This window comes from Leptonychotes weddellii, chromosome 5, assembly GCF_054177405.1.
Source record: "Leptonychotes weddellii isolate Sample4059 chromosome 5, ASM5417740v2, whole genome shotgun sequence".
NCBI classification, from domain to species: Eukaryota; Metazoa; Chordata; class Mammalia; order Carnivora; family Phocidae; genus Leptonychotes; species Leptonychotes weddellii.
In genome coordinates, this window is record NC_138373.1 from 119,124,911 (window position 1) to 119,152,785 (window position 27,875).

General features: G+C 40.4%; 1 protein-coding gene across 1 annotated transcript in view; it reads left to right on the forward strand.

Annotated features, from left to right (window-relative positions):
* Nucleotides 1-777: 777 nt before the first annotated feature.
* TRHDE (thyrotropin releasing hormone degrading enzyme) overlaps nt 778-27,875 on the forward strand; it is a 349,173-nt gene continuing 322,075 nt past the window's right edge. Inside the window, exons 1-2 of the mRNA XM_006728228.3 lie at nt 778-1,720; nt 13,463-13,736. Of these exons, the coding sequence (XP_006728291.1) occupies nt 816-1,720; nt 13,463-13,736 (1,179 nt within the window). The 5' untranslated portion in view covers nt 778-815. The remainder of the gene's footprint in view (nt 1,721-13,462; nt 13,737-27,875) is intronic.

Sequence of the window (27,875 nt, forward strand, 5' to 3'; positions counted from 1 at the left end):
ACCGGACACTTCTTGCTCACTTGTCATCTCCGGAGGTCAGAGCAACGTCGGAACGAGGGAGGCTCGCTGTCCGGTCTGCAACCTCACGCCGTTTGCCGCCACCGCTGCTTAAAGTGTCCAGGGTGGAGGAGACGGCTTCTTCAGGGCAGATTCCCGGCGCAGCTCTGCGGCCCTGGGACTTCGCCCGCCTGGTTCACCCCGCTCTCTTCTTCCCCGGCCATCCTCTCGACCCCGGCTGCGGAGTGCATGGCTCGGGCGCCTCCTCTGCTGCTGCTGCCGCCGCCGCCGCTGAGAGCACATCCCACCCAGAGGACTGAACGCCACCGCTGGAGTGGGGAGAGAAAGCGGAAGCCCTAACTTCCCTCTCCACCGCTCCCTGTCCTTTCTAGCCGAGGACCCGTTGAAAGGCTCCCGCGGATAGCCAGGCGAGAGCTGGGCGCTGGGGAGGGTGAGCCGGGAGCCGCAGGCGCACAAGGGGCGGAGGCAGCATGTGCCCCGGCGCCTGGCCGGCCTGAGAAGTAGCGCGCGGTGGGGCGAGCGAGACGCTCTCTAAGTTGGGCGCGTCCCAGAGCTCGACGCCCCGCGCCTCAACCGCCACTGTCCGGAGAGAGGCGGGGCTGATGGGGGGCGCCGAGGTTGCTGTCGCCTGCGGCCAGAACCCGTCTTAAAAGAACCTGGGCCGGCGTCTCCAGGGTCCCAGCTAGCGTCGCGCCCTCGGCCCGCGTGCGCTCTCTGATGCCTGCGCTGGCGGTGGCCCGGGTGGCCCGCCCGCGGGGGGTGCCGGAGGGGGCGGGGGAGGAGGAGGAGGCTGTGTGATGGCCCTGGACGGCGAGCGGGGGGAGCAAGAGGAGGAGAAGAAAAAGAAGAAGAAGAAAAAGAAGAGGAAGAAGAAGAAGGAGGAGGAGGGGGCTGAGAAGAGCAGCTCACCCTTCGCGGCCACCATGGGGGAGAACGACGCCGCGCTCCGGGCCGGCGGCAGGGGGATCTCGGATCGGTGGACGGACTCCGTGGGGGTGCGACCCCGCACTACCGAGCGCCACATCACGGTGCACAAGCGGCTCGTGCTGGCCTTCGCCGTGTCCATCGTGGCGCTGCTCGCGGTCACCATGCTCGCGGTGTTGCTCAGCTTGCGCTTCGACGAGTGTGGAGCTAGCGCAGCGCCGGGCGCCGACGGCGGTCTCGCCGGCTTCCCAGCGCGCGGGAGCAACGGGAGCCTTCCGGGTTCCGCCCGGCGCAACCACCAGGCTGGCGGAGACTCCTCGCAGCCCGAGGCAGGCGGGGAGGCCACCCCTGGGACCCCGTCCGCCCAGCCGCCGTCGGAGGAGGAGCGGGAGCAGTGGCAGCCGTGGACGCAGCTGCGCCTGTCGGGCCACCTCAAGCCGCTGCACTACAATCTAATGCTCACCGCCTTCATGGAGAACTTCACCTTCTCCGGCGAGGTCAACGTGGAGATCGCGTGCCGGAACGCCACCCGCTACGTCGTGCTGCACGCCTCCCGGGTGGCGGTCGAGAAGGTGCAGGTGGCCGAGGACCGGGTGGCCGGGGCTGTCCCGGTGGCCGGTTTTTTCCTCTACCCGCAAACCCAGGTCTTGGTGGTGGTGCTGAATAGGACCCTGGACGCGCAGAGGAATTACAACCTGAAGATCATCTACAACGCCCTGATCGAGAACGAGCTCTTGGGCTTCTTCCGCAGCTCCTACGTGCTCCACGGGGAGAGAAGGTAGGGAGGGAGGCGGTGCCCGGCACCGCCCCACCCAGCCAGGCTGCTCGAACGACTGGGCGGCCGGCGACCCGGCGGACCGGGCTGGCTTCCCAGACCGAAAAGCGAGGGGTGGGTGAAGGAAGCGAAGGTGGGGTAGGACCATCACCCAGAACCCTTGGGGTCTCCCAGATGCCCGGGCTTTCTCTGCTGCCGACTCCACACACTCACCAGCGCCGAATGGTGAATGCCACCCCCTCCTCTAGTCTGGAACTCCCTCCCGTCAAAGTTCCTTAGCCAGCATGGCGCACAGCAATTTTTAAAGGGTAGTGTGAAATCTGAGCGATGCCAGGGTGACATCAAAACCCTGCCAAGATACCGTCGAGGGAGATAAGATGGCAGTGCAGGGCAAAATCCTCCTCCCCCCGGCCCCCCCCCCCCCCGGGCAACACGCCCACCTCGACTGTTACCTGGCAGGCACGGAGCAGAGAGTGAGCTTTGGCTGCATAAAGTTTTCCAAAACTGGAAGTTGAGATTCGGAGCAGTACGAGCAGGTCCAGGTGACAGAGTCAGGGGGAGGGCGACAGGGGTCCGGAGGAGGCTGCCATGGCCAATGCCAACGAGAAATGTCCTTGCAGGTGCTGCCAACTCTCTTGACACAAACATAGAGTGACTCTAGTTTTTTGCTGTTGTTCTTGAGTTACTGCCTCTGGAAATAACTCCAGTGGTGAAAAGAGTTCGGAAAGCTAGCGGTCAGTCTCAAATGCCTTGTTAATGAGTACCTTTGATGCTTTTTAGATGCGGGCAGTATTTTCCTTTTTGTTTTTTTTTTTTTTTTCTGAGAGGCTGTGGGGCTTTTCACCACTTGTTTAGAGTTCAGATTTCGTAGTCAAACAGAAGTGGGTTCAAATCCCAGATGCAGCACTAGCTGTGGTGAAGGCTTGAAGACGCTGATGAATCTAAGTAACCAGCTCCTGACAATGACTACCTCTAGTGCTTATCCAGCAAAATATATTAACTTAGTCCCACAAGAACCCTACGTGGAAGGTGCCATCCACACTTCCTATCTTACAGATAGGGAAATGGAGGCACAGAGAAGTCAAGTAATTTGTCACACAGTGAGCTGACAGAGCAGGGATTTAGACCCAAGCGGTTTGGCTCCAGAGCCCATACTTTTAGTTTTAACTTGGTGACAATAATAGTAGTACTGTCCTCACAAGATTGTTGCAGGTGTCCTTGAGTAAATGCATTGAAAAGCACTTAACCCTATACCTGGCATATAGAGTGTCCTCTATAAATATGAGCTGTTATGAGTGTCCTGTGATAGTCAGCACTCAAGCATATTACTGAGTGAATAAACATCTGATTTTCACTTTTTGCCCTAATCCATTGCATTTAAAATAACTTTGATTAATTAAGTGACTACAGGGCCAGCAAACAACCGAAATGAAGTTAAAAAAGAAATCGACAACCTTAGAAGTAGAGGCAGGTTGGAGATTAGCAGTGATGCCCCTGGCAGAGCCTCTCCTGTTCTCAAATGATTTTCACAACAGCAGAAAACTGGGGCTCAGAGCAGCCCCAGGGTCCTGAGATCAGTCCCAGGTGCCTGAGATCAGCAGGCTTGTCAGTGGAGAGGTGAGACTCAAACTTTGGTTTTCTGATGGACCGGGGCTTATGGTGGCTGGAAACTCCCAGAAGTTGTTATTGCATAGGAGGCTGGGAAATTTCAGTGTGTTATGGGAGAACACAAAAGTTTTATTATTTATAGAGTGCTATGAAGCAACCCCAGATCGATTTTCCAAAGCTTTAGTAGTTGTATGATAGTTAAAGCCTCCTATAAGTGAATGTATATTCATTTTCAAACTCCTAAGATCAGATGTGGATAATTTAAACCCTCTTTCACCACTTCCTTTAACATATTCTAAACAATACAGAATAAATACATTTTTTAAAACCCACCATCATATCAAATATGGGGGAAAAGGCGTAGAAGGCAAATTTGCATGTGTTTGGAAACAAGCTTATATCAAAATGTCAATAGTGGGAGTTGCATATCACTGATAAATCTTGCTCTGGTGAAATAAATACTTCCAACAAATCCTGTGTTTTGAGCCATGCCAAAATATATTTGTTGGAACTGAGCTTGTTTTGGTCAGTGCATTCAAATTAACGGGACTCTTAAAAAGACCAGATGTTTTTGCTTGACCCATAACTGTTTTCTTGTACCCCTAGTGCATATTTGTGTTCAAACTCTCTCCTTCAGTTTTCTCCCAGAGATGTAAATGACTTGGTTGAAAGTTTAACCTAGAGCACATGTGGCTGTATTCTGCATCCTAATAGAAAATCTGGATTCAATATTTCTGGAGCTGTCAGGATGGTTTTGTTTCAACAGCATCTTAGAGAAAGTCCTTGTTTCTCTTTGTTTTTTTTTCCCTTCATTACCGGAGTGAATATGATAATTTCTTGAGTGTTTCTAACTGGAGTTGATATGGCAAAGGAAATCTCTGTTCACAATTATGTGACCATTACATCTATTAAATCTTTTTTTTTTTTTTGATTGTTGTCGTTACTATGGCTACTGGGAGAATTTTTTAAACATATCAATGTCAGGAACTCAGCCAGGTTTGGATTTTGATTGGTGATGATTTCGTCCCCCAAATGCTCTGTAATGTGATATTTTAAAACACTTTCCAAGAGGACATAGATGTAAATTCTAAATTTTCATTTGATTAATGATTAAATATCATGGTCTTTAGTTAGTTGTAGTTTTTGCCAAGTTAATTTTTGGATAATTTTTGTAATAAAAATAAGTATTTATTCTGCCAATGGGGAGTCACAGCAAGCAACTGGAAATATTTAAAAGAGCAGTACTACAATTCAGTCCACCTTACTTAGCCTATATGGAGACAACTCATTAATACCCAGGAGTCAATTGATTCTTTGGTTTACTTCTCGGAGGTCTGAGAGAAAGAATTTGGGTGAGGGCAGGAAAATTAGATTTCACTATTGCTATATACCTATGACCCTTGGAAGGTTTTATTCTCCCGCTAGGCATTGGGTGGGACCTGGTTTTGTCCTACAGGGAACACTTACCTTTTCTGGTTCCCATAGTGCACTGGAGAAAGGTAGAGGACAAACTCTCCCCTGAAACCCAAGGCTCCTCTACTTTCAGTTGATAGTTCGGCTAATGGGAAATTCACCACTTGTTGAATATTGCAAATAAATAAATTCTCTTGAATTTGAAATGTTTACACACAGCAGTAAATTATCTCCATTAGGCAGAACACATACTCATTTTTTTCTCAAGTTGGTGCATAGCAGGCAGATAAAAAGGGTGTGTATTTATGCCATAGTATCCTATAGTAGAATATACTTGCTTAGAATTAGGTATATGTTCATTTACCTGAAGTAATTGCTGCTTTCGGGTAACCAGATGGCAAGCATACCCATGTTCAAAGTAGGATACCTTAATTTAGAACCAGATGGTTGGATTGAAGGAGGAAATTTACTCAAAGTAAATGAATATTTTATCCACTTTCAAAAGGGAGACAGTTGTTTTTTTTTTGACAAACTTTGGGTCTATAACATGCCACAGTTACAGAAGACAAAATAAAAATGGGTGGTCTTTTTCTATAAAGGATTATTTTAAAGAGAAACCATGATCTCCAAATAAAATGGGAAAATAACATTGTGGTTTTCAGAGAATTGCAAAAAAATCTCTTGCAAAAATCTTGTGGAGAATCTTGTGGAGAGAATAGAGGATTTTATGGATAGGCATTTGATCTTCTGTGGTATTAGTGTACATGGTTTGTTGCCTTGTACTTTCCTGGACTGAATTAATAATCATGATATTTAATAAAAACTTGAAAACCACCACATGGCTTTTATATTGAAAGCAACCTCATTTCTCTCATTCACTCTGGTGAGGAGATATCTTTATATGAGCAAGTTAGAGTTTATGTCTTTTTGCTCCTCTGTAGAAGGCTCTGAACTGAAAAATCTGGAAGAACCGGTTGTTTCTCTCTCAAAGAGTTAAATTATTTTGCCTGTGTTTTTATGTATATAAAGTACTCTAAATCCTAAACAGGGCCTGTCTGCTCTGGATCTCTTTCAAACAAAGGTGGACCTGTCACTGGTTCTCTGGTATTTGTTTGGTTTGCAAAGCATGTTTATTTCCTTAAACCAGTTCTTGCCACTGGGTATGGGGATGGGCTTGAGGCAGTAGTACAGGGTGATGGTTTAGGTTTGTTGAGGATGGGGACATTTGTCCATGTGATGACAAGAATCAGACTCCGTTCTTTAAGCACAGCTTCAAAGAATGATATAAAAGGAGCAAGGAAGAAATGATGGATCTTTAATACATGAATGTTTTGCAGTCTGTAAGGAAGGGTGTTCCTCTTCACCCCATGCTCATTCTCCCACCAGCCAGCAATGACAATCATCATCATTGTCAAAATCGCCCACTTCCTTTTAATTATTTGTCTGTTCCTTGTGTGCTTTCAGATTTGCAACAGTGGCTGGGTTCCTCCAGAGTTTTTCAAAGTCCCATGTCATCCTGCTTTTTGCCACTAGAGAGTGGATGCTCTTTCCAGCAAGTAGAATCTCACTCACTACCTAGAAATTGGGAGAATATGAAGATGAAAGATACCCCCCCCACACTCTTCTCAGTTTCCTGGCCAATCTGGAATGATTTCACACGGCTACAATGTATGGTGGTGTTGGGAATAAGACTGGCAAGATTGGGTGGGGCTGAAGTGGGGTGAGGGGGCCCCAGCTCACCCCTCCTGTCTTCCCTGCTTCTGAATAAATGAGTGGCTGCGTGGTCTAGGGAGCTCTAGCACTGGTTTTCCAGGGATGGGTTGAACTGATTCCTCCCAATGTAGACCTATGTTCACTTGCAGGATGAAGTTTTAGTTTAATTATTCAGATCTTTCCCTATGGCCACACAACTGAAAAAAAAAATCAGAGGATGGGTACACAAAGAATGAAGTTTAAAAATTACCACTCCTGGTTACTTTTCATCTCTCTTAAGAATAGGTTCAGGCTGCTTTTGGTTGTATTGCTGGATGGAAGAGCATGTGTGTGCTTAGTGTGTTCAGGGACTCTGGATCCAGGCTGCCTGGGTTCATGACCTGACTCTGCCACTTACGAGCTTTATGACCCTGGCCAAATTTCCTAATTGTTCTGTGTCTGGTATCCTTATCTGGAAAATGGGGATAATGATACCCTGTTTCATAGGGTTCTTGTGAGGATCACGAGTTAAGTAATGAAGCACTTAGAGCCATGTCTGACAATTGGTAAGCTCTTTTGTGGGTATTAATATTATTATATTATTCCATGGCTGGAGATCTACTATTTGCATTGGTACAAGGTCATATAGGGTCAATATTCTTGCCTTGGGGTTTTTCCCTACTAGCAAGACAGTGGGGACAATGGTCACCGTGGACATTTCTTCCACTGCTCTTTGGTTTGCCCCCCCAAACAAAGTTAAAAAGGCAGAGATGAGGAAGCAGAGCCTCTCCACCCTGAAGAAGAGAGTGAAGAGAAGCATTGTGGTATTGTGGTTTTGCACAGCAAGAGAAAGCCATGCTAGGTCCAGGCACTGAGAGCTGGAGAGGGCCGAGAGAGCAGGAAGAGAGTGTGAAACAAAGGGAACGTGCAACTCTCTAATTATGGTCCTGCTGTCTGTCCAACAGTGAGAATAGCAGAGACCAGTGACTGAAGGGTTGGGGGCGGGGTGCCTTCCTTGTTACTGGAAGGCAGTGTGACAAATAGAAAAACCCCATATACCAAAGGAAAGGCACACTAGTCATTCGCTGTTATTGTTCCCAAGACTTTATTTGAGTTCTGGCAGTAGTGGTACTTCATAATACGTACATCATGCCGTGCCTCCTTCCAATATTAAACAAATGACTCTCAGACACTAGTTTATTTATTCTTATGAGAACCTACTATTCTGGCCTGCAAAGGTAATTTTAGTGCATTCATAATACTCTTCATCAATAGTGATCAAACACTCAGGACTCATTTTTGATAAGAGTATTTAGTACCTAAATAGGAAAACAATTATGAATATTGTGCTCTGTTTTTATAACACGATTATTCACACATGCACCACTTCCTACATACATATTGCTGGCATTATTGCATTATGTTTTTAGTTTACTAGAATGGTTATTTAAAAAAAATAGATTACACGCTTGCTTATAGCACTGAATATTCAGCAGGAGTACTTTTCTTCTGAAATGGCAGAGGTTTAATGACTCATTGAAGTACATAAAAACACACAGTCTAAACAACGACCCATTTTGGCTTAAAATGTTTTGTCATTGAGTAATAATTTGCATTTTGATTAACAACCTTAACTTTAAATGGGACATGTGTAACTTCCATGACCTTGTAACTAAGTCCATCTCCTGCAAACAGTGGAATAGTAACTAGATGTTCCATTGGAACTTTTCTTTAGATCTTGGGAGTTTTTATTAACAGTCTGAAACTGTTGCAACACCAGGCAAATTGCAATTGGGATAGAAGGAAGCTCAAAGATCATTTTTCACTCCTGTATGTGTGGTATGCATAGGTGTGGTCCAGATGGAAACCTCTCCAATCGGGCATGCTGTTTGTGAGGTTCTCTTGGTTTGGGTGGGTTCCACAGAGAAAAGTCATGAATCAGTCTGGGAATGCTAACAGTGTCATGCAAATGTTGGTTTCCTCTGCATATTTTAACCTTACAAAAAGGCAAACTGAAAATAAGGGAACAGAAATTGTTTTGATTCACATACAGTAATTTGTTGGCAATATCAACCAATGTTAATGCATTACTTCTGCTGGATCTTATCATAATGACTTGACACAAGTAGCTTGCCTAGTGAACTTCCGCAGAAATAAGAAGAAATCAATTCTCTGTATCCTTCAGAGGCAACACAGAGCTTTACACTCTCCTTAGCTCAACCAAAATGTCAAATAGGCAAGTTGTTAAGAAATAAAGTAATTTATTTTAGATAGAAGAGAATTAAAATACATGTATATTATTTATATTTCTCTAGTTATGCTAAAGTGACATTCTTGGAATGACACTTCTAGGATGTCACTTTTGGAAATGGCATTTTTTATGGTAATAGATTCATTAAAAGATAAAAATGATTTTGTTTAAAAAAAGCAGGAGAAAAACAGAAAACGAATACTTGTCCCTATTACCTTCTGCCTCCTGCTGTTTTATATTACTTCTAGCTGCATTTACGTATCTTGTATCCATACTGTATATTAAAATGTTTTCTATTTTTAATTAATTTTTTTGTATTTCTTCTATCTGGTGTCCTGCTACCACCTCTGACTTACTTCGAATTTACTCAAAACCCAAATTCATTATTTTCTACTCCAAATCACCTTGTTTAGAGGCCTCTTTGATGTTTTTAATGACAGTAAACAGAAGTCTCACTTCCACCAAGTTGAAGGCAATCCTAACATACATACGATGAAGACAGAATGATATTTTTGAAATCCAACGGACACTGTTGCCTGTTGAGGAGACAGAGACTTGAACTAGGTCTCTTTGTTAGACAGGGGGGTATCGAGGGTGAGAGAGGTGTTAGAGATGGACTGGCAGTGCTGAGACTTGATAAAGCCAGAATCTGTGAGAGGACAGACAGCACACTAATTTAGTAAGTGAGTCAACACTTTTTTAAAGGCTTATTTCTGTGCCACCTGGAGTCTGCCTCACTTCTTCATCTGCTTCTGACCTTTAAAATACTACCCAGGCTTTAAGAACAATTCTTACGCTTCTTCCTCTGTGAAGCCTTTTCTGTTCCTAAGGCAGGTGGTTCTCAACTGGGTAAATTGCCCACCCCCCCCAGCCCCACGGGCTTTTGGTTGTCACAGCTGGGGTGGAAAGTGCTACTGGTACCTAGTGGTAGGGGCCCTGGGATGTTGCTACACATCCTACAGGATACAGGTCAGCCCCCAACAAAGAATAATTATCCAACTTGAAATGTCAGTAGTGCGGAGATTGAGAAGCCTTGCTTCAGGAGAATGTAATGTCTTTGTACACTTTCCTTTTTTGTAATGGCTTTTTGTAGAATACCTGCTTAGGTATTTGTTTAATTTCTTTCATTAGAGTATAAACTCCTTGAGGGAAGAAAGCATATATACTTATCTTTTTCTCCTCAGTGTTTGAACACTCAAGAATGACGATTAAGAGAAACAAATGCATAATAGAGCTTGTAGTAAAAAACTATTTAGCAGAAGTGTAATTTAATATTTAAAAAAATCTCATCAAACTCAGGGAATATTTTATTTCTCAATTTTGTTCAGTTATAGAATCTCGAGCTTGGAAAAGACCTAAAAAGTAATCTAGTCCAACTGCTCTTCGTTACCAAGGGACTTCTTCTGATTTCCTAAATACTGAATTGAAATTCAATTGCAATCGTCCTCAGTTGCCAGACTGTGAAATTGGTATTTCCTCATTTAGACATTATCAGAATATATGGTGGCCCTCTGTGCATAGCTATATACTGTGTGTGTGATTCATTAAGAATATTAATTGCAGAAAAAGGCACTAGATGGTATATTCCTTTCAACCCTGAGAATCAGTGATTTAAACTGCTAGCTTTTCTAATATATTTACTTACTATATAAGGCAAAAAGAGAGTACACAGTATGATTCTTCTGCATAAATGTTTGGTTTATGAATTTCTCATTAACCCAGGGGTATTTAATCTTCTACATCTAATAAATTCCTACCCATTAATTACTTAATGCCAAAGACACCCTTGATTTTTTTTTTTTTAAAGATTTTATTTATTATTTGACAGAGAGAATGAGAGAGAGAGAGCACATGAGAGGGGGGAGGGTCAGAGGGAGAAGCAGAGTCCCCGCCGAGCAGGGAGCCCGATTCGGGACTCGATCCCAGGACTCCGAGATCATGACCTGAGCCGAAGGCAGTCGCTCAACCGACTGAGCCACCCAGGCGCCCCGACACCCTTGATTTTTACTTAATGATTAGTACATTCTAATTGCAACCCTTTTGTTGAATTCTTGCAGAACTTTCCCCCAGTATTATTGGTTGTCTACCTTATCATGACCTTAAGGACAAAAAAGGTTATATCTTTTTTTTTATTATTATTTTTTTAAATTTTATTTTATTATGTTATGTTAATCACCATACATTACATCATTAGTTTTGGATGTAGTGTTCCATGATTCATTGTTTGCGTATAACACCCAGTGCTCCATTCAATATGTGCCCTCTTTAATACCCATCACCAGGCTAACCCATCCTCCCATGCCCCTCCCCTCTAGAACCTTCAGTTTGTTTCTCAGAGTCCATAGAAAAAAGGTTATATCTTAAAAAAAAAAAAAATCCTACCATGTACCTAATATAGTGGAAAGCTCACACGCAGCAGACAACGTCTGTCAGTGGTGGAACTGGAGTTCTCAGATACTTGAAAGTTAAAAAGAACACTTTCTACTCATATATGGAATCCTGTAGGTAACTTTTAAACAACTCAGGAAAGAAATATCAAGCTCAGTGGACATTTCAATTAATAAGATGGAAAGATGAGATTCAAAAATGTTATGGAAGACAAAAGCATGTGAAGAGCAAATTGTAAATGGGTACATTTTAACTAAAAGGTACTGACATTTCATTAAACAAAACTATATTACTATCGATAGAAAATCATAAGGAAAAATATTACCATGTACTGGCATTTTTGGAAAGAAGAACCTTTATTACCAATAGTCGAATTAAAACATTGTTTATAAGTTATGGCTAAAGATTATTTTACTGTTCTTGAAATATAGTTAATTGTTACTCAGATGCAGAAAATGTGATTTCTAGACCCGGCTTTGTACTAATTGCCACTGTAACTTTGGACAAATCACTTAACCCTACTGGAATTCCCTTTTCATTTTAGAAATTTATGAGAGCTGGACAGTTTGTTTCTAAGACTGCTTCCAACTTTAATCTTATATTTGTCTGAAGATTTGTAGTTAAAACTTCTTTCCCATACATTATATCATTTTATCATCTCAACGGCTTTGGAAGGAAAGCGTAGAAAGCATTATTATTTTCCTTTTACTAATGAAAAAATAGGCTCAAGCTGTTACCCAAGCCTGGTAGGTAGCAACCCAGTACTGTTTCTAAGATAACTCCCCAAAATTCTGTTTCTGAGAGTACATATACAGTTAATCTTTTAAAATGTCTTTAACTTTCAAAAAAGTAGACTCTCAAGGATAAATGTAAGCTTCATAATGTTAAAAAGGTATAAACATTTACATCTGATGGTTTGAGCCAGGGATAGCCAATAAGATTCAATGCACATGTCAACTCCTATTGATTGCTAGTAGCTGCCTGAAGTGTTATGCTGAGAATAATTTTGAGGCCAAGTTTGGGCTCATTGGGAAAGTGTGCCATGTTAGATTAATGAGGAACATTGTGGATGTTGGAGAGGGGAGTGGTGGCAGAACTACTTATGGGGGAAAGGGTCTTTTAAAGAAATGACTTCAGTACTTAGTAATGTTTTATGAAGGGTCTGATATTGACTTGCCTTATATTGAGTTTTGTAACTAGTGTTATCAGAAAAGTTTAATTGATTTGTATCATGCACGTTTTCATAAATAATGGTTTCTTTTTCAAGTTAAAAGAGTGTCCTTAAAGTTAGTTTGAGTATTTCTATTTGTAACCATAACTGTGAAAGAATGTAGAGGTTGCTTCTAGTTAGTTTTAATGAAATGCAACTTTGCAGCTTGATCTGAAAAGTTGAGGGCATTAAATGTACTTTATATAGATATATACACACATATGCACATCAACATGTTTGTTATATAGATATTTATTATATAAGTTTGCATGTATTATATTTGGTATTATATATGGTATTAACATATATAATTTGGTGTTATATATGGTATTAACATAATAATACCAAAGTTATAGTTTATGTAATAAATACATATTATGATTTGTAAAAACGAATAGTCTCTGGATTATTCGATATAAATATGTGTTAAACCACTCTAAGAAAGGTTAAAGACATTGTGAATCAGTGGCTGCAATTTATTAACTGCCTGATGGTTGCTCTTCATCTTTCACAGTGATACATGCTTTATATCCTCTTTACCTACTAAGCTTTACAGTACTTTTTAAAAGTTAGGCTTGATTATTTCCTTTCAAGCAATGAAAACCTAAACCTTAGAGAAATTTAGTAATCCTCCAAGGTGATATGGCTGAGAATGTTGTAAAGCCAGAATTTAGGCCAACTTTTGTCAGGTTTCAAAGTCTGTAACAAAATCAGATCATGCCTAGCTGAAATTTGAAGGTTCAGATATTTCCCACTGGTGGTCTATATTCTATATATATCTGAGGACAACTTTTGGATTTTAGTTTCACTGTCTTAACTTGTACACCATTAGAGGAGAAAATGGGGGCATACCAAAAAGGAGAACTGTTACTCTCCAGTATTTGCCAATGGGATGCCAATGAGTTGTTTTTCTGTAAAGTGTAATGTTTTGTCTAATAAGCACTGGTCTGGGTTTAGAGGATTTACTTTAAATTGAGATAAAAAATGTCCCTGAATAATTTTTATCATAGGGGAAATATATATGAATTATACTTTCATGCTATTCATGCACTTAAGTTCGGTTCAGAAAAAAGTACCTTGTGATTTGGCAAAATACATTATTTTATCAGCAGAAGCATGTAAAAAGGTCATAACTTAACTGAAGCCATAAATGTAATTGAGAATGTCATTTTCTTTTTTCCAGATTCCTTGGTGTTACTCAGTTTTCGCCTACACATGCCAGAAAGGCATTTCCTTGTTTTGATGAGCCAATCTACAAGGCTACTTTCAAAATTAGCATCAAGCATCAAGCAACCTATTTATCTTTATCCAATATGCCAGTGGAAACTTCCGTGTTTGAGGAAGATGGATGGGTTACGGATCACTTTTCACAGACCCCTCTCATGTCTACATATTATTTAGCCTGGGCAATCTGCAACTTCACATACAGAGAAACTACCACCAAGAGTGGGGTTGCAGTAAGTATTTTAAACTTAAATATGTTTTTAGATAATGTACACACTGTATAGTAATCTGATATCTGGATTAACACTGAATCATTTTTATCCTCTTCAGGTCTTATATAGCTAAATTCTTTTGTTAACCCTTGGGGGTGGGAAATTATCTTCCTGGTTTCTAGAGTCAAAGAGGACTGTCTTTTCCATACCCAGCCCTCTTGTCCCTTTCGCCACCTCCCCCACCCCCACCATCCCTGTCCCTCTTCATCTTCTGAGTATTTCTGAAACAACTGTTGTCTGCTTTTGGAAATTGCTTTTTATTTATATGACTTGGAAAGCTGCTGCTTTTTATTGTGAAATATTTCAAATATCCAGAAAATGTAAAGAATAATATAATAAACTTCACAGGCCTACTAGCCAGCTCTAGAGAATCTAAACGTTTTATCATCTTTGCTCTAATCTAATTTAGTTTTTGAGAAAGTAAAACATATTGGATAGAGTTGAAGCCCTCTGTGTGCACCTGCCTGATCTCATTGCCTTGCCTCCTCCTTTAGAGATAACTACTGTCCTGAGTTTGATGTTTGCTATTTCTATGCATATTATCACACAATTACCAAGCATGTGTATATATATATTTCTACAATAGATGCCATGCTTTAAAATTTCATATAAGTGGTTTATATTATAGATATCATTCTTTAAGTTATTTTTATTTCATTTTAATTTTTGATTAAAATTACATTTTTGTGGTTTATCTGAATAGAATGGGTTGAGTGAAGATATCAAAATCTGTCATCCTCCTATAGATAAACATTTTAATTTTTCTGATTAACAACAATGCTCAGTGAACATTTTTGTCCATGAGTTCTTCTGCCAATGTGCTAGGATTTCTGTAGGGTTGTAAAGCTTCTTTTAGCCCGCAACACCCAAGTGTATAGAAATACAGTCTTAGGGGAGCATGACATATGGGAAGCCTAGAGAAGACATGCTCTGCATTTAATTTATAATAAGAGTCAATTGGACTTTCTGTGATAACTGTCATTTGTGACAGCAAGGTTCTAAGCATTTTTTGCATGCTGTTGGATTGTACTAGTCAGGCTAGGTCAGGCCATGCTGAGTTAACAACTTCCTCCTCATTTCAATGGCTCACACAATAAATATGCATCTATTTTAGTTTTTATGTTGCCCCTAAAGCAAGGTATTATGATTCTGGTTTTCCAGATGAATAAAGTAAATTGAGGTTTAAAGACCCAGAGTCAAAAAGTAAACAAGTGGTAGAGCTGCAAGACAAACTTTTGTTGGTCTGATCCCAAATTTTGGGCTTTCCTGCCATGTGCCCTGGGAACTCTGTTTCGTCTTTTCAGCTGTATGTCTGTAAAAGAATTCAAGTAATGATTCTCCCTATCTGGTGGCCATTGTATTTGAACGCAACAAAAGGAATTAATAGAAACCTATATTCTTGTTCTGTAGAAAGTTCATAGGTCTATAACAACCTAAATTTTGAAAAATAGGTTTGGATAAATAAATTTTTCTCAGTGTTACTTTCAATTTAAATCACTGTGGAACCTATTTAAAAAGTAAAATCTGCCTCCATAAAAAATTAATGCCATTATTTGAAGAGCTGTGTATAGTGAATTAATCTACATAATCATTAAAATTAGGTTCTAAATGCTGGCTTTAGAGGGCCAGAAGACATTTTGCTCTTCTGGACTTGTACTCGTTTGATATGTTGAGTTCCTCTGATGTTTGTTGATGTCTCCTATGGATACTTGAAGGCTGTACATGTTGGACGACACACAGAAAAGGAACACCAAGACATCTCATTTACTTTGATGTCTTCAAAAGTTGATGGCTGGCTTGCTGTGCGTCAGCTTGCAGCATAGGGCACACTGGCACTGTTTTTTCTAGTATGTTTTCTTTAAAGCATCTTAAAAGTGTTCTCAGCCCTACACAATTAAGCTTGTTGCTAAGTGACCCATATTTAAAACCGGACACACTCTAATTATTTAGATGTGACTTTTATTAGAGTTAAGAATCCAAGTAATTAGCAAACATTTTAAAATTCCTGCTTAATAATTTTTATGTAGAAAAGATAAAACATGCTACCAGAGAACATTGAAAGGTCAACTGAAATAAAATTTTAGATTGTATAATCTAAAAATGCTAAGGATAATAAAAAGGAAAACAAAATTGCCACTGGGAGCCCTTATTTATCAACTGTGGAAATACACTTTAAAACCTGGCTCTTTTTTTTGGTGACCCCTTGGATATCCAATCTATTTTTATTTTCATTGCATTTCCTCTTTATTACTGGGGAGGAAGACATGGGAATCACATTTCTGAACTCTTAGCAGCTGAAGGGAGTGGAAGTTTAGCTTTAGGATCTTGGGGTGGGACAGTCATGTGAAATCCAGGTGGTCATTTTGGATCAGAAGCTGATGCAGTTTTCTTTGAGATATGAGAGTATAACTAGAGTAGCATCTTAATAATTTACAGCTGAATTGTAACAGTGCCTCAAGTGTGTATTTGAAGCATCATCATTTACTTCTCAAGTTTTCTATACTTTGCAAGGCACTATGCTAAGTAATTAGAAAGGTAAAAAACTTTAAGATCCTTCTAGTAGAGTGATTGCATGTGCATCTTTCCAATGGAATCCAAGCTGGTAGACATATTTTGTTTACCCATCCCTAAAAGGCTTAATATTTTTGTAATTAATGGTCGATATTTAGAAATTGAGAGATTGCACATAAAATTATTTATTTCTGGCTTCTCTTGAAAAATGGGAAGATCTTGGGTTCACATTCCCACTTGGCAATAATTGTTCACTCATTTATTCCTTCAGCAAATACTTACTGATTGAGCGTCAGGTGTTGTTCTGGGCTCTGGTGATATAGCAAGAAACAAAGCAACAAGGTTTCTATTCTCAGGGAACTTACATTCTAATGAGGAGAGAGTGACAATAAACAAATGAATGTATATCAGGTGGTAATATTTGCTATGAAGAAAATCAGTGGCTGTAGCTGGATGGTGACTAACCCATTTATATGAAGCATTTGCTTCCTAGTGTAACCTAATTCAGACCACTTTTTTCTTCTGCACCATGTCAACTTCACTGTTGTATATTACCTGCTTTCTTTCTGTAAGTGTTTGGATTTTCAACCCTTGTCTAGGGACATAATTCAAGAGGGTAGCCAAGGAATATGCATTAGAAAAGCAATGAATTCACTAATTGTGTCTTAGTGATACTGGCATTCACTAATTGTGAAATGAAAGTTGTAGAAAATCAAGACCGTTTAGAAGAGGGAGAAATTGCTAAGGCTGGAGTCTAATGATGTGCTTCATGGTGGAGATGGGACTTAATATGACAGTGAATGATGGTTTGGTCTTAGAAAAGCAGATGATGTGTGCATATAATCCTTGGTGGGAAATGTTACTAAGAAAAGACAAAGAGTTGGGATATCTACAGGATATCTATGGGAGATAGTGTATGGTTATTATGATCATAAACATCATCACTTCTGCTGCATTCTAGTGGTTACAAGTAAGTCACTAAGGATGGTTCTGATTTGCTGGAGGAGGGCATATATCCCACCTCTTGATAGGGAGTGTCAGAGAATTTGTGCACAAGTTTTCAAATCAGTACATCTCTCTCGGGCCACAAATTATTTACATTCATCTCATGTACAAAATATACTCACCAGTAGGTCTCACTGCATTATAACATCAGGTTGAAGTCTGAGATCCAGGATCTCACCATCAAATTTAGGTCTCGGTGTAGATGAGACTATTTGGGTTTCGTTTCTTGAACATGGTTTCTCTTGCTCTGAAGACCTGTTATCTATCTTCTCTCCCCCAATAGACAATGGCGAGATGAGAATATGATTATTTCAATAGGATTTTCCATTCAAGAATGGAGAAAATGGGAGGACATAACAGTCACTGGCCCATAGCAGTTCTGAAATCCAACTGGGCACATGTTGACAATTTTAAAATTATGAGTTAGTGCTGTTCCCTGTGAGTTGTCCTTCCCGGCACTTGGCCCCATCATGTGGCCTCTTAGTTTTGCCTTTTAATGCATCTTATCTTTTGTAATTAAAAATTAGTTTGTGTCTGCAATTGAATAGCTTACTCAGCTTGCTTCCTATCAATAAAAAATTAGGGGTCCAAAGGCTTATTTATTTATTTATTTTTGTATTGGCTCTGTTGCTTTAAGTCAAAACAGGTATAATTTTTTTTTAAAAGATCTTATTTATTTATTTAAGAGCGAGTAAGCGAGAGAGAACACGAGTGGGGTGAGAGGCAGAGGGAGAAGCTGACTCCCCACTGATCAGGGAACCCAACCTGGGACTTGATCCCGGGACTCCAGAATCATGACCTGAGCCAAAGGCAGACACTTAACCAACTGAGATGCTAACCCAGGTATAACTATTTTTTTAAAAAACTTGATCTTTTTGTGTATCAAGTTATATCCATTCCATTAGACAAAACTAAACCATGGGTCTCTTTAATATGAGCCTTTGTCTACTGTGAGGCTTTGTAAAATAATGCTCATAACACTCTTAGATGCTCTGTTACTGAACAGAGAAGTTTTATAAGGCACCACCTTAATGTCTTTAGAAAACCTCTTGTCTGTTTGAAAAGGTTTGAAGGGCATCATTTTAAAAGTGTCTGAAGTCCTAACAGTTCCTGAAGTTGGGTCCTTGGCTTCATCTTTAGATCATCTTTTCCTGATAGTGACCTATATTTTTCCTCCCTGAGTTCAGTTTCTTACTTTGAGAATCTCTTGCCTTCTGGAGAGGCTGGGAAGGAGAAGAATTTAATTTCAAGCTCAGTAAGTCCTATTCCAAATTTTGCTTGGAAACTGGACAGTTTGTTCTTAAACTCATCTCTCCTGTTTTGGATTTTTTATGGCCAGAGAGAAGGCGTTGGCGTCACTTTCCGTATTCTACTTGAAAGTCTTCTGAGCTAGGAAATACAGTTTAATATTTGTATTTCTTATTTTCCATAGCATTACAGGCAGCAGGGTTGCCAGACTTGTTTCTACTACGTGACAGAGGACCCCTTTCCTTCAGCTTCCAATACCATGTACCTTAACATCCTTCATGCTGTCAGCAACAGCTTCCTCAAAGCCCATAAAGCTTCCGATACAGGATCCCCTCAAGGATTGTTTACTGTCACCCACAGTTCAATCCCCAAACCAAAGTCTTCTGCTATGGCAGTGCCCTACTCCCAGGTACTAAAATTGGTCCCAGTTGATCTTGCTAAATTAGAAACCACTTTGAAACTTAGCAATAAAGAAATAACCATTTTTTATGCTTATGGATTCTGTGCATCCTGAGAATGGGCAGTACAGAGCAGGGGAGGACTCTGCTCTACAGTGTCTTAGCTGGAAGGGTTACAGCAGGAGTGACTCAATAGCTGGGGGCCAGAATCATCTGGGGACATCTTTATTAAGTGTCTTTACTTGATGTTGGCTGTTTCTGGCCTCTTAGTTGGGGCTCTCAATGGAGCGTCTACCAGGGGTCTCTCCATGTGGCCTGAGCTACCTTGCAGCATGGTGGCCTAAAGTTGTCAAACTCATGACTGGTGCTTCAGGCCTCCAGAGGTGAGTGTATCAAGGGATTTACACTGCCTGTTTACTTCATTATAAATGGTTACATAGATTGTATTAGTCACCATCTTTTTTTCTCTCCCTTTCTTTTAGCAAGGAATTGCTAGCTCACCCAGCCTAATAAGTTAAACAGTATCACTTTTTTTTTTTTAAATTTTATTTATTTATTTGAGACAGAGAGAATGAGAGAGAGAGAGCACATGAGAGGGGGGAGGGTCAGAGGCAGAAGCAGGCTCCCTGCCGAGCAGGGAGCCCGATGCGGGACTCGATCCAGGGACTCCAGCATCATGACCTGAGCCAAAGGCAGGCGCTTAACCAACTGAGCCACCCAGGCGCCCAACAGTATCACTTTTAATGCACTGTATTAGTAACAAACTTAGGTTGGCCCAGATTCTAGCAAAGGGAATGTAGACCCCATCTTTCAATGAGAATAGTGTCAAAGATTTTGCAGACTCATTTGAAACCATCACAGTTGCTACATATATTATAGGAGATTATATTAATAAAACCATAAGCACTGACATGTTGTTCTCACTCTGATGATGGCAATTAAATTGATAATATATTCAGAAATCCTAGAAGGGAGTAGAGATATATAAGTTTGAGAGGTAGATGGAAACTAGATTGTGAAAGAGCTTGATGCCTGGCTAAGTTTTAAGATTTTTGTTCAGTTAACAATAAGAGCCACTGAAAATTTAAAAGCTGGAGTCATGACATGTATAATTTTTATAATCTGCCTGAGAAAAGCATGGAAAATATGTGGGGATGAGGAGAGTGGGGTTAGGGGCCCATTTATCTAAGAAACTCTGGACTAGAGTAGTTATGAGTTTCTAAAGAAGGCATGCTGGGAAAATCTACCGCAAATTTTTCCCAGAAAATTTTCCCGAAAAAGTACCGCAAATGTGTTTTTTAGTTTTATTGTGTGGACTGACTACAACAGGAAGAATACACAAAATTTATAGTAGTGATGAATATTACAAATACTCACACCCAGGAAAATATACACACACATACATGTGATACACATTTCTGATGCTAGAGTTTTAGTGATGATATTGTATATATACACTTAAAACATGGGATCATTCCATGTAGTTTCCTACTGAAAATAAAAGGTCTCATTTTAACAAGAGAAGTGCAAGTGTAGGTTAATATGATCTAAGCACATATTCCAGTTTGAAAAATTCATGTTACTAGTAGGAGATCTTTTGTCATTAAACATTCTGTTTAGATTGCTTTACAAATATAATAAGTGTCCATTGAGAAAGAAAAATAGTAACAAAAGAGTTGGATTACAGTCAATTTAGGAATATAAATATAGGCTTCCTGATGACCCCAACAAGAGACAGTCCTCCTCCTCTCTACTCCTAGAATGTTTTGTAAACTCATCTCTTATAGTCATTATCTCATTGTTCATAGCCCTTTCTTGCTGGGCTCTTTGCTCCTCTAGACTGTGAATTCTTTGGAGGCAGGTGCCATATCTTACTCATCTTTATAAGATTCAGCACCTAGAAAATGATAGGTACTCAGTGAAAGTCCATTGAACATCTAAATGAGTGAATTCCCTTCAGAGAAGTCACAAGACCAGGGGTTTCCAAAACCTTTTGGTTAATAATAGGACATGAAGATTTGTGAAAAATAAGTCTAACTTATATTGAAATATAAATAGCAAATGTTACAATACAGATATCATTTGTTTTTAGGTACTCTGTGGGAACATTGTAGGTGAAAAGTGTTGTTAAAGAGAGTTGAGTACTGAGGGGCAAAATTTTACTGCCAAACAGGGAACTGAATTCAGCACAGAGTCTAAGCTCTGGAGGATTTAGTATAGGGGAAGAGAAATGGGGTGGCTCTTAAATACTGAAGGACCAGGGATTGTCTCTGTCCTCTATCAGGAAAGCAAGTTTCTGAGTGTTGTTGATTGATGGCTGGGCTTGCCAGTGAGGTGAACCTAGACTGGCTGTCCCAGGGATGCCTGACTTGGGATTATAGCTCCCAGCTCACCTCTGCTGCATGAGACTTATGCTTGAGCCAGGTTTGGGTCATCCAGTTGGGTCTGCAGTCTTGTCAGCAAGTTATGTGGCCAGGTCATGAGTTTATTGGAGCCACGGAGTTTGAGAACTTAAAAAGAAAAATCATTTAATTGATGAACTTCCTTAAATTTCATTAGTGTGGTAGGAACAGAGCTGATAAGTTTTGCTAAGAAGTGAGTGTAGAGTGAAGAAATGCATGCGGTGATTGTAGACTGTTTTTTAATAGTGCTAGTTATGGAAGGGATAAGAAAATACATCTATGCAGAGCCTACTGCAGGTGATTTTTAGATAAAAGAGAGCTGAATCTATCAGAAGAGAACCAAAAATTTCCCAGACAGTAGCCAATGACTACTTGGTGTTTAATGGCTTGTCTCTGTAGGGGAAATGGCCAAAACTGTTTTGTACCTTTCTGTTTAAAGAACCCAGGAACAGGAATAGAGAAAACAGATGTGGGGAGATTCAGCCTGGGCCACCAATGAGGCACACCAGGCCAGTAGTCAAGAGGGTAACAGTAAAATAGTGATCATGAAAGCATTATTGAAATCATAGGCTATGGTGTCCAGAGAGGCAAAAAGGCAAGGGAACCCACAATGGGACTGATATTCATGGAAAATGGATTGGAACAGTTGAAGAATAGAAGTTATTATGAGAATAAAAAGTAGGAGTGGGATGATAAAGGGAGTAAGGTGGAAAGATGGTCTGGGATAGAGAGGGGGGTTTCAGATTTCAGGAGGGATTGAAGGAGTTTTAAGTCTGTTATTGCAAAGTTGGATGGATGAAGAGGATTGAAGATACAATCATGGAGGGAACAGAGAACTGTGGGGCCATTTTGGAACAAACATCAGAAACACCAAGGGGGAATCCTTGAGAATGTGGCAAGAAAACTATGCCAAGCTTCAAATTTTCTAAGTGTGAGTAACACCTAGATGCCTACATGTGGAAAAGGATTGGTGAAAGCCATGAGCTCCAAAAAAGAGAGTTTTTTTAAATGGAATTGGAGGAATAGTGATGTAAAATCACCATTGAGGAGCTAGGAAAGTGCTCATGTCTCTCTCTTGCTCTGAGAGTGGATGAGAATAGATCTAAATAAGGATAAGAATGTGGGCCGAAGCGGTGGGTGTCTGGGGTGTGTGTAAGAATAAGAGCTGTTGATAATAAGGATTACTTACATAGAGGGTGGAATGGTAGACTGGAGGGACATGTTAAAAGAAGAGAGAGTGAACTGAGTAGGCAGAATTTAGTTAATGGAGGAGCTTATAGAACTCTCTTGCCCCAAAGTTTCCTTTGGGATGTTGGTGTAATGGAGTCTGCCTCAGCACATATCCATCCCCTGGTGGCTGGCCTGGGCTGATGGTGAATTCAGTGATGGATGATAATGGGTTTTGTTATACAATCCACAATTTATCAACTGTCCTGAGGTTTAAGAGTCTACGTATTGAAGAGGCTAATAGAAGCTACAGGAAAAACTTGAAGGAAAAAAAACAAACTGACAAAACAGACTAATTTAGTCAGTGTAGAGTATTCATAGTTGTAGTATGTTTATTTTTGATAATGTGTGTGATGGATTGCATGGAACATAGTGAGGTCCACTTCTCTCTTTGGTAGAGGGGAGGGTGATTCGGCTGTGATCTTCCTTCCCCCAGACTTCCTGCTAGGATTTTCATAGCAGAGGCCACCACCAATTCAGTTGTCTTTCAGATATGGTGCCCAAATATCTAAGTAGTAGCATATAACCTGATAATATAAAAGAATTTTTTTTCTTTGCTGCTTTCCCTCTAATTTCAGATTCATTACTGTTATTTTTTGATCTTCCCTCTTCTTTTCCCTTCTAGTTCTTTAGGACTTTTACTTTTTTTATTTTTATTTTTTTACAAAGAGGGATTCATTTTTTAAAAAATATTTATTTATTTATTTGAGAGGGAGAGTAAGCATGCATGGGTGGGGGGAGTTGCAGGGGGAGAGAGAGAGTGGAGAGAGGATCTCAAGCAGACTCCCCACTGAGTGTGGATCCTGACGCGAGGGCCTCCATTCCACAACCATAACATCATGACCTGAGCCAAAATCAAGAGTAAGAGGCTTAACCGGCTGAGCCACCTAGGTGCCTCTAGGACTTGTACTTAAAGGACTGTTTTGGCTAACCCTTTATAATCTAAGAGAGGTAGATAGAATACTGAGAAACAAACTGAGGGTTCTAGAGGGGAAGGGGGTGGGGGGATCGGTTAGCCTGGTGATGGGTATTAAAGAGGGCACGTACTGAATGGAGCACTGGGTGTTATACGCAAACAATGAATCATGGAACACTACATCCAAAACTAATGATGTAATGTATGGTGAATAAACATAAATAAAATAAAAAAACCACACAAAAAAACTAATGATGTAATGTATGGTGATTAACATAACATAATAAAATTTAAAAAATTAAAAAAAATATTGTGTAATGTTGAGGAGAGAAGTGGTAAGGGATGAGGTTAGAGATTTATGCAGGGGCCAGATCATGAAGGGGCCAGATCATGAAGGGATTTGTAAGTCGTGTTAAGGGGTTTTGATTTTATCCTTTAAGCAGAGGGAATCATTAAAGGATTTGAGTTTGGGAGGGCTTCAGATCATATCAGGAGCTTTCTGTTGAAGCATGGGGATAATATAAAATGTCTTATCATTGTTGCTAAAAGACTCTCAGTTCCTTTTCCCATTATTTACCTGACCAGGGTCTGTTTTCCTGTTTGATTAAAGCTACCATGCCATGTAGATCAACCTTCCTAAGGATCAAGGAGCAGGCAGTAATTGGATGTAGGACAAACAAGCACCATTGCTTAGACTGTGGCTGACATGAAAAAGTAGCCAAATTTTTACATCTAGGCTCAGACATAAAACGTGCTGCCGTCTAGAGAAAAATCTCTGGGTAACCATGATCTAAAACAAATGGTGAAACAAAATCATAGTCTAAAGGTTGATGTAACTCTGATTCAAATGATTCTTATAGGACTTAAAATCAAATTTTGGAAAGACTAACTAGGGTCTTTGGTTGAGATATATTAATATTTCTGGAGATGGAACTTACAGGAAACAAAGAGAAATATTCTTTCCTAAAGAATCAAAGGAAGGACTGCAAGTCCTTTGTATTCAGCTGGATATATAAAAGTGAATATTCAGAGTGGAAGAAGGCATCAGAAGTGCTAATAGTACTGTCTGTCCTTAGCTACTGCCACCTACTTAATGTTTCTTGACTTCCTTTTCAGACCAGATGGCAGAAAGGAAATTCACTGGGTCTGTGAGATGCTGCTTTCTGATTAGGTTTGATTTGGGGAGGAATTGGTGAATGTCTAAAACCAATCATTACCCATATGTACTATTCACATGGCACTGAAAATGATTTATTTCTTGTTATATTTCTTAAAGATCACAGAAAAGCATTTCTTTATCCATTCACAAATATGTGTTGAGCAGCTGTGTTCAATAATGAACTATTGATACTTGGAAAATTATGGCATACTTAAGATCAAAGAGAGAATAGACTGAGCAGAATTCATTAGAAGTTCAATTAGATATAAGACTTGGAGTGACAAGGAGGGGAAAAATTCTAACCTTTTCTGATTAACCTTAATTGGTAAGCTAATAGATACCCAATGTCATCTCTGGACTTAGCACTATGTTAAATACTACACATAAACCAAAGTGTAAGGTATAGATTTTGTTTCCAAAGGGTTTAGAAGCCAGTTGATGAGACAAGATAAACAGGTGACCATACACTGGATGGTACCAGGCACTATTTTATAAAGGAAAGGTAAATTCAGTGGTATGCTAGATGTTGAAGAACAGAGAAAGAAATCAATGAGGGCATAGATTATTATTGAAAAGTATTGGGTCTTGAGGGACGAGTGGATATGGGTAGGTGGAAGGTAAATTAGAGAGCCTTCTTTGTGAGGTGAAGAGAGTGTCCAAGGAAGGAATGACCATAGCGTTTTCTTCAGAGTGAGAAGATTAATAAATCAGGTAGTTGGTTGCAAATATCTGAAAGTAACTCAGGAAAACTAAAGCAAAAGAGAAAATCAATGGTAGATTCTGGATAGCTCACAGAAATGAAGAATTAAATAATTAGGTCTTGAGAAGGATAGCTTTGAGGATCTAGATGGCATACCAATTCAGAATCTTCTCAGGGCACTATCTTCAGATTGTTTTAGCTGTAGTCCTCCAGTTCTCAGGAGAAAGAGCAATTTCTTTTGGCTGAATAGGGTGCCCACTGCTAGGGATGATGTAGATACTGGTATTCCTTCATCAACACACCTCTCAGGGCCAATGGAATCTGGGGAGTGGTAGTTTTTCAAAGGAAAAACAGTATGACATTATCAAGAAAGGAGAGAGTATATCCTGTTAGCAAAAACAGCAGATAAATAGAGATATACCTTATGGAGTACTGACTAGCTGCTGGGCACTGTTGTAAGTGTCATTTCATTTAATACTTCATTTAATGCTTTGAGGCAAGAATTATTATTCCCATTTTATAGATGAAGAAAGTGAGGCACTGGGAGATGGATTACTGAACTTGCCCATGATGGCTCACAGTGGTAGAGCCAGCATTCAGACCCAGGCAGTTGAGCTCCCAAGCTTGTATTCAACCAGGCTGGATCCCAAGGAAGATGCAAGGTGGCATTGTGGGAAGTGAAATTAAATAGATAGAGTGGGGTCAGAGAGACCAGTTTAGATTGGAAATGGAAAGAAATAAGGACCCCGAAAGGGTAAGGAAATGACATGATAAATATGAAGTTTAAGAACTATTCATCTTTGAAGACATGTGCCAAAAATTTTGGAGGGTGAGGAAGCTTGTAGTTTTTTTTTTTTTTAATTTTTTTTTTAAAAGATTTTATTTATTTATTTGAGAGACACAATGAGATAGAGAGAGCATGAGAGGGGGGAGGGTCAGAGGGAGAAGCAGACTCCCTGCCGAGCAGGGAACCCGATGCGGGACTCGATCCCGGTACTCGATCCCGGTACTCCAGGATCATGACCTGAGCCGAAGGCAGTCGCTTAACCAACTGAGCCACCCAGGCGCCCAGGAAGCTTGTAGTTTTGAAAGCGCACCCCCCCACCAAGGTCATGACTGAGCATGATGGATAATGAAGATTTAGACCTTGTAAAGGCAAATACAGTGACTATCCATATGTGTTTTTTACATGACAGTGAAACTTTTTTTCAACATAACTCTATGAGGGGCGCCTGGGTGGCTCAGTTGGTTAGCGTCTCCCTTCAGCTCAGGTTATGATCCCAGGGTAGGGCTCCATGCTCAGTGGGGAGTCTGCTTGTCCCTCTGCCCCTCCCCTGCTTGTGCTCTCTCTCTCTCTCTCAAATAAATAAATAAAATCTTTAAAAAAAACCCCATAAGTCTATAAAATGCTGTGCTTCAATTACCGAATTAAAATTTTAAAGAATGCTGGTGTAACAAGGAAGAATTACCTTAGCCCAGAGTTTAACTGTTCTAGGCAGTTTTAGGTTTCACTGCCTCCACGAAGCCTTGCCCAGCTAGATTCCTTCCCTTTTTGAACTGTAATTGCCCTTCAGTTGTAATTCTCTTTGGATCATTGTCCTAATGAATTCATTTTGTTGTTTTCCGCACATCTTTTCTCACTAGATCGCAAGGTCTGTGAGAAGAACTGTTGTCAGTGACAAACACACACATATGCTGTATTATACACATAATCACACACACAGGCGCATACACACACACACACACACACATTCTGGGGCAGCTCAGAGAAGTGATGTGTATAACATATACTATATCCTCCATGGTATGTAGCGCAATTCCTTGCTCATAGCAGTCATTCAATAAATATTTGAAACATGGGTGATAGGAGATGCATTTGGAGGAAAAATCAAAAAGCCTTAATGAGTGTCTTGGTTTGGGTGACAGAGGAATAAATAAAAGTGAATCAGAGAACCTCAGAGTTTTAGGTTGCTTGACTGAGAGGAGGGCGCATCAGAAGCGTGGCCTGATTTCTGGTGGTTTTTCCCTGCTTTCTTTCCCTTACTCTTGTACCTTCTCTGACTCTTTCCCGTAGAGTTCTGGATTCAGGCTGAGGACTGTCCAGAGTGAGGCATTTCATTCTTTCTTCCCCTCCAACTTAACACGACACACTCTTGTGCTGGTGAAAGAAAATGAAGAAATACGGAGTCCTTTTTTTTTTTTATTATGGCAAATTTATTATACATGTCTCTCTGATGAAATGTAAATCTCTTAAATGACAAGTCAGGCTGAAAGTTAGGTTATCTCCACACATGCCTGGAATGCAGAAGTGTGTCTCAGCATTTCAGAAGGGGAAAAATAATCATTTGAAACAGGATCACTTTGTCTGAATGGGAGAGTGTTCTTATTTTTTTTTTTTCTCCAGTAATTCGCTAGACGATAACTTCCATCAGAAGGGCCTCTGTGGAAATATAAGAGATGTTCCTAGTGGAGGCAATCCTTTTGCCTTCCCTTCCCTTCAGGAGAGGCAATGTGAACAGCAAGTGAGTAGAATA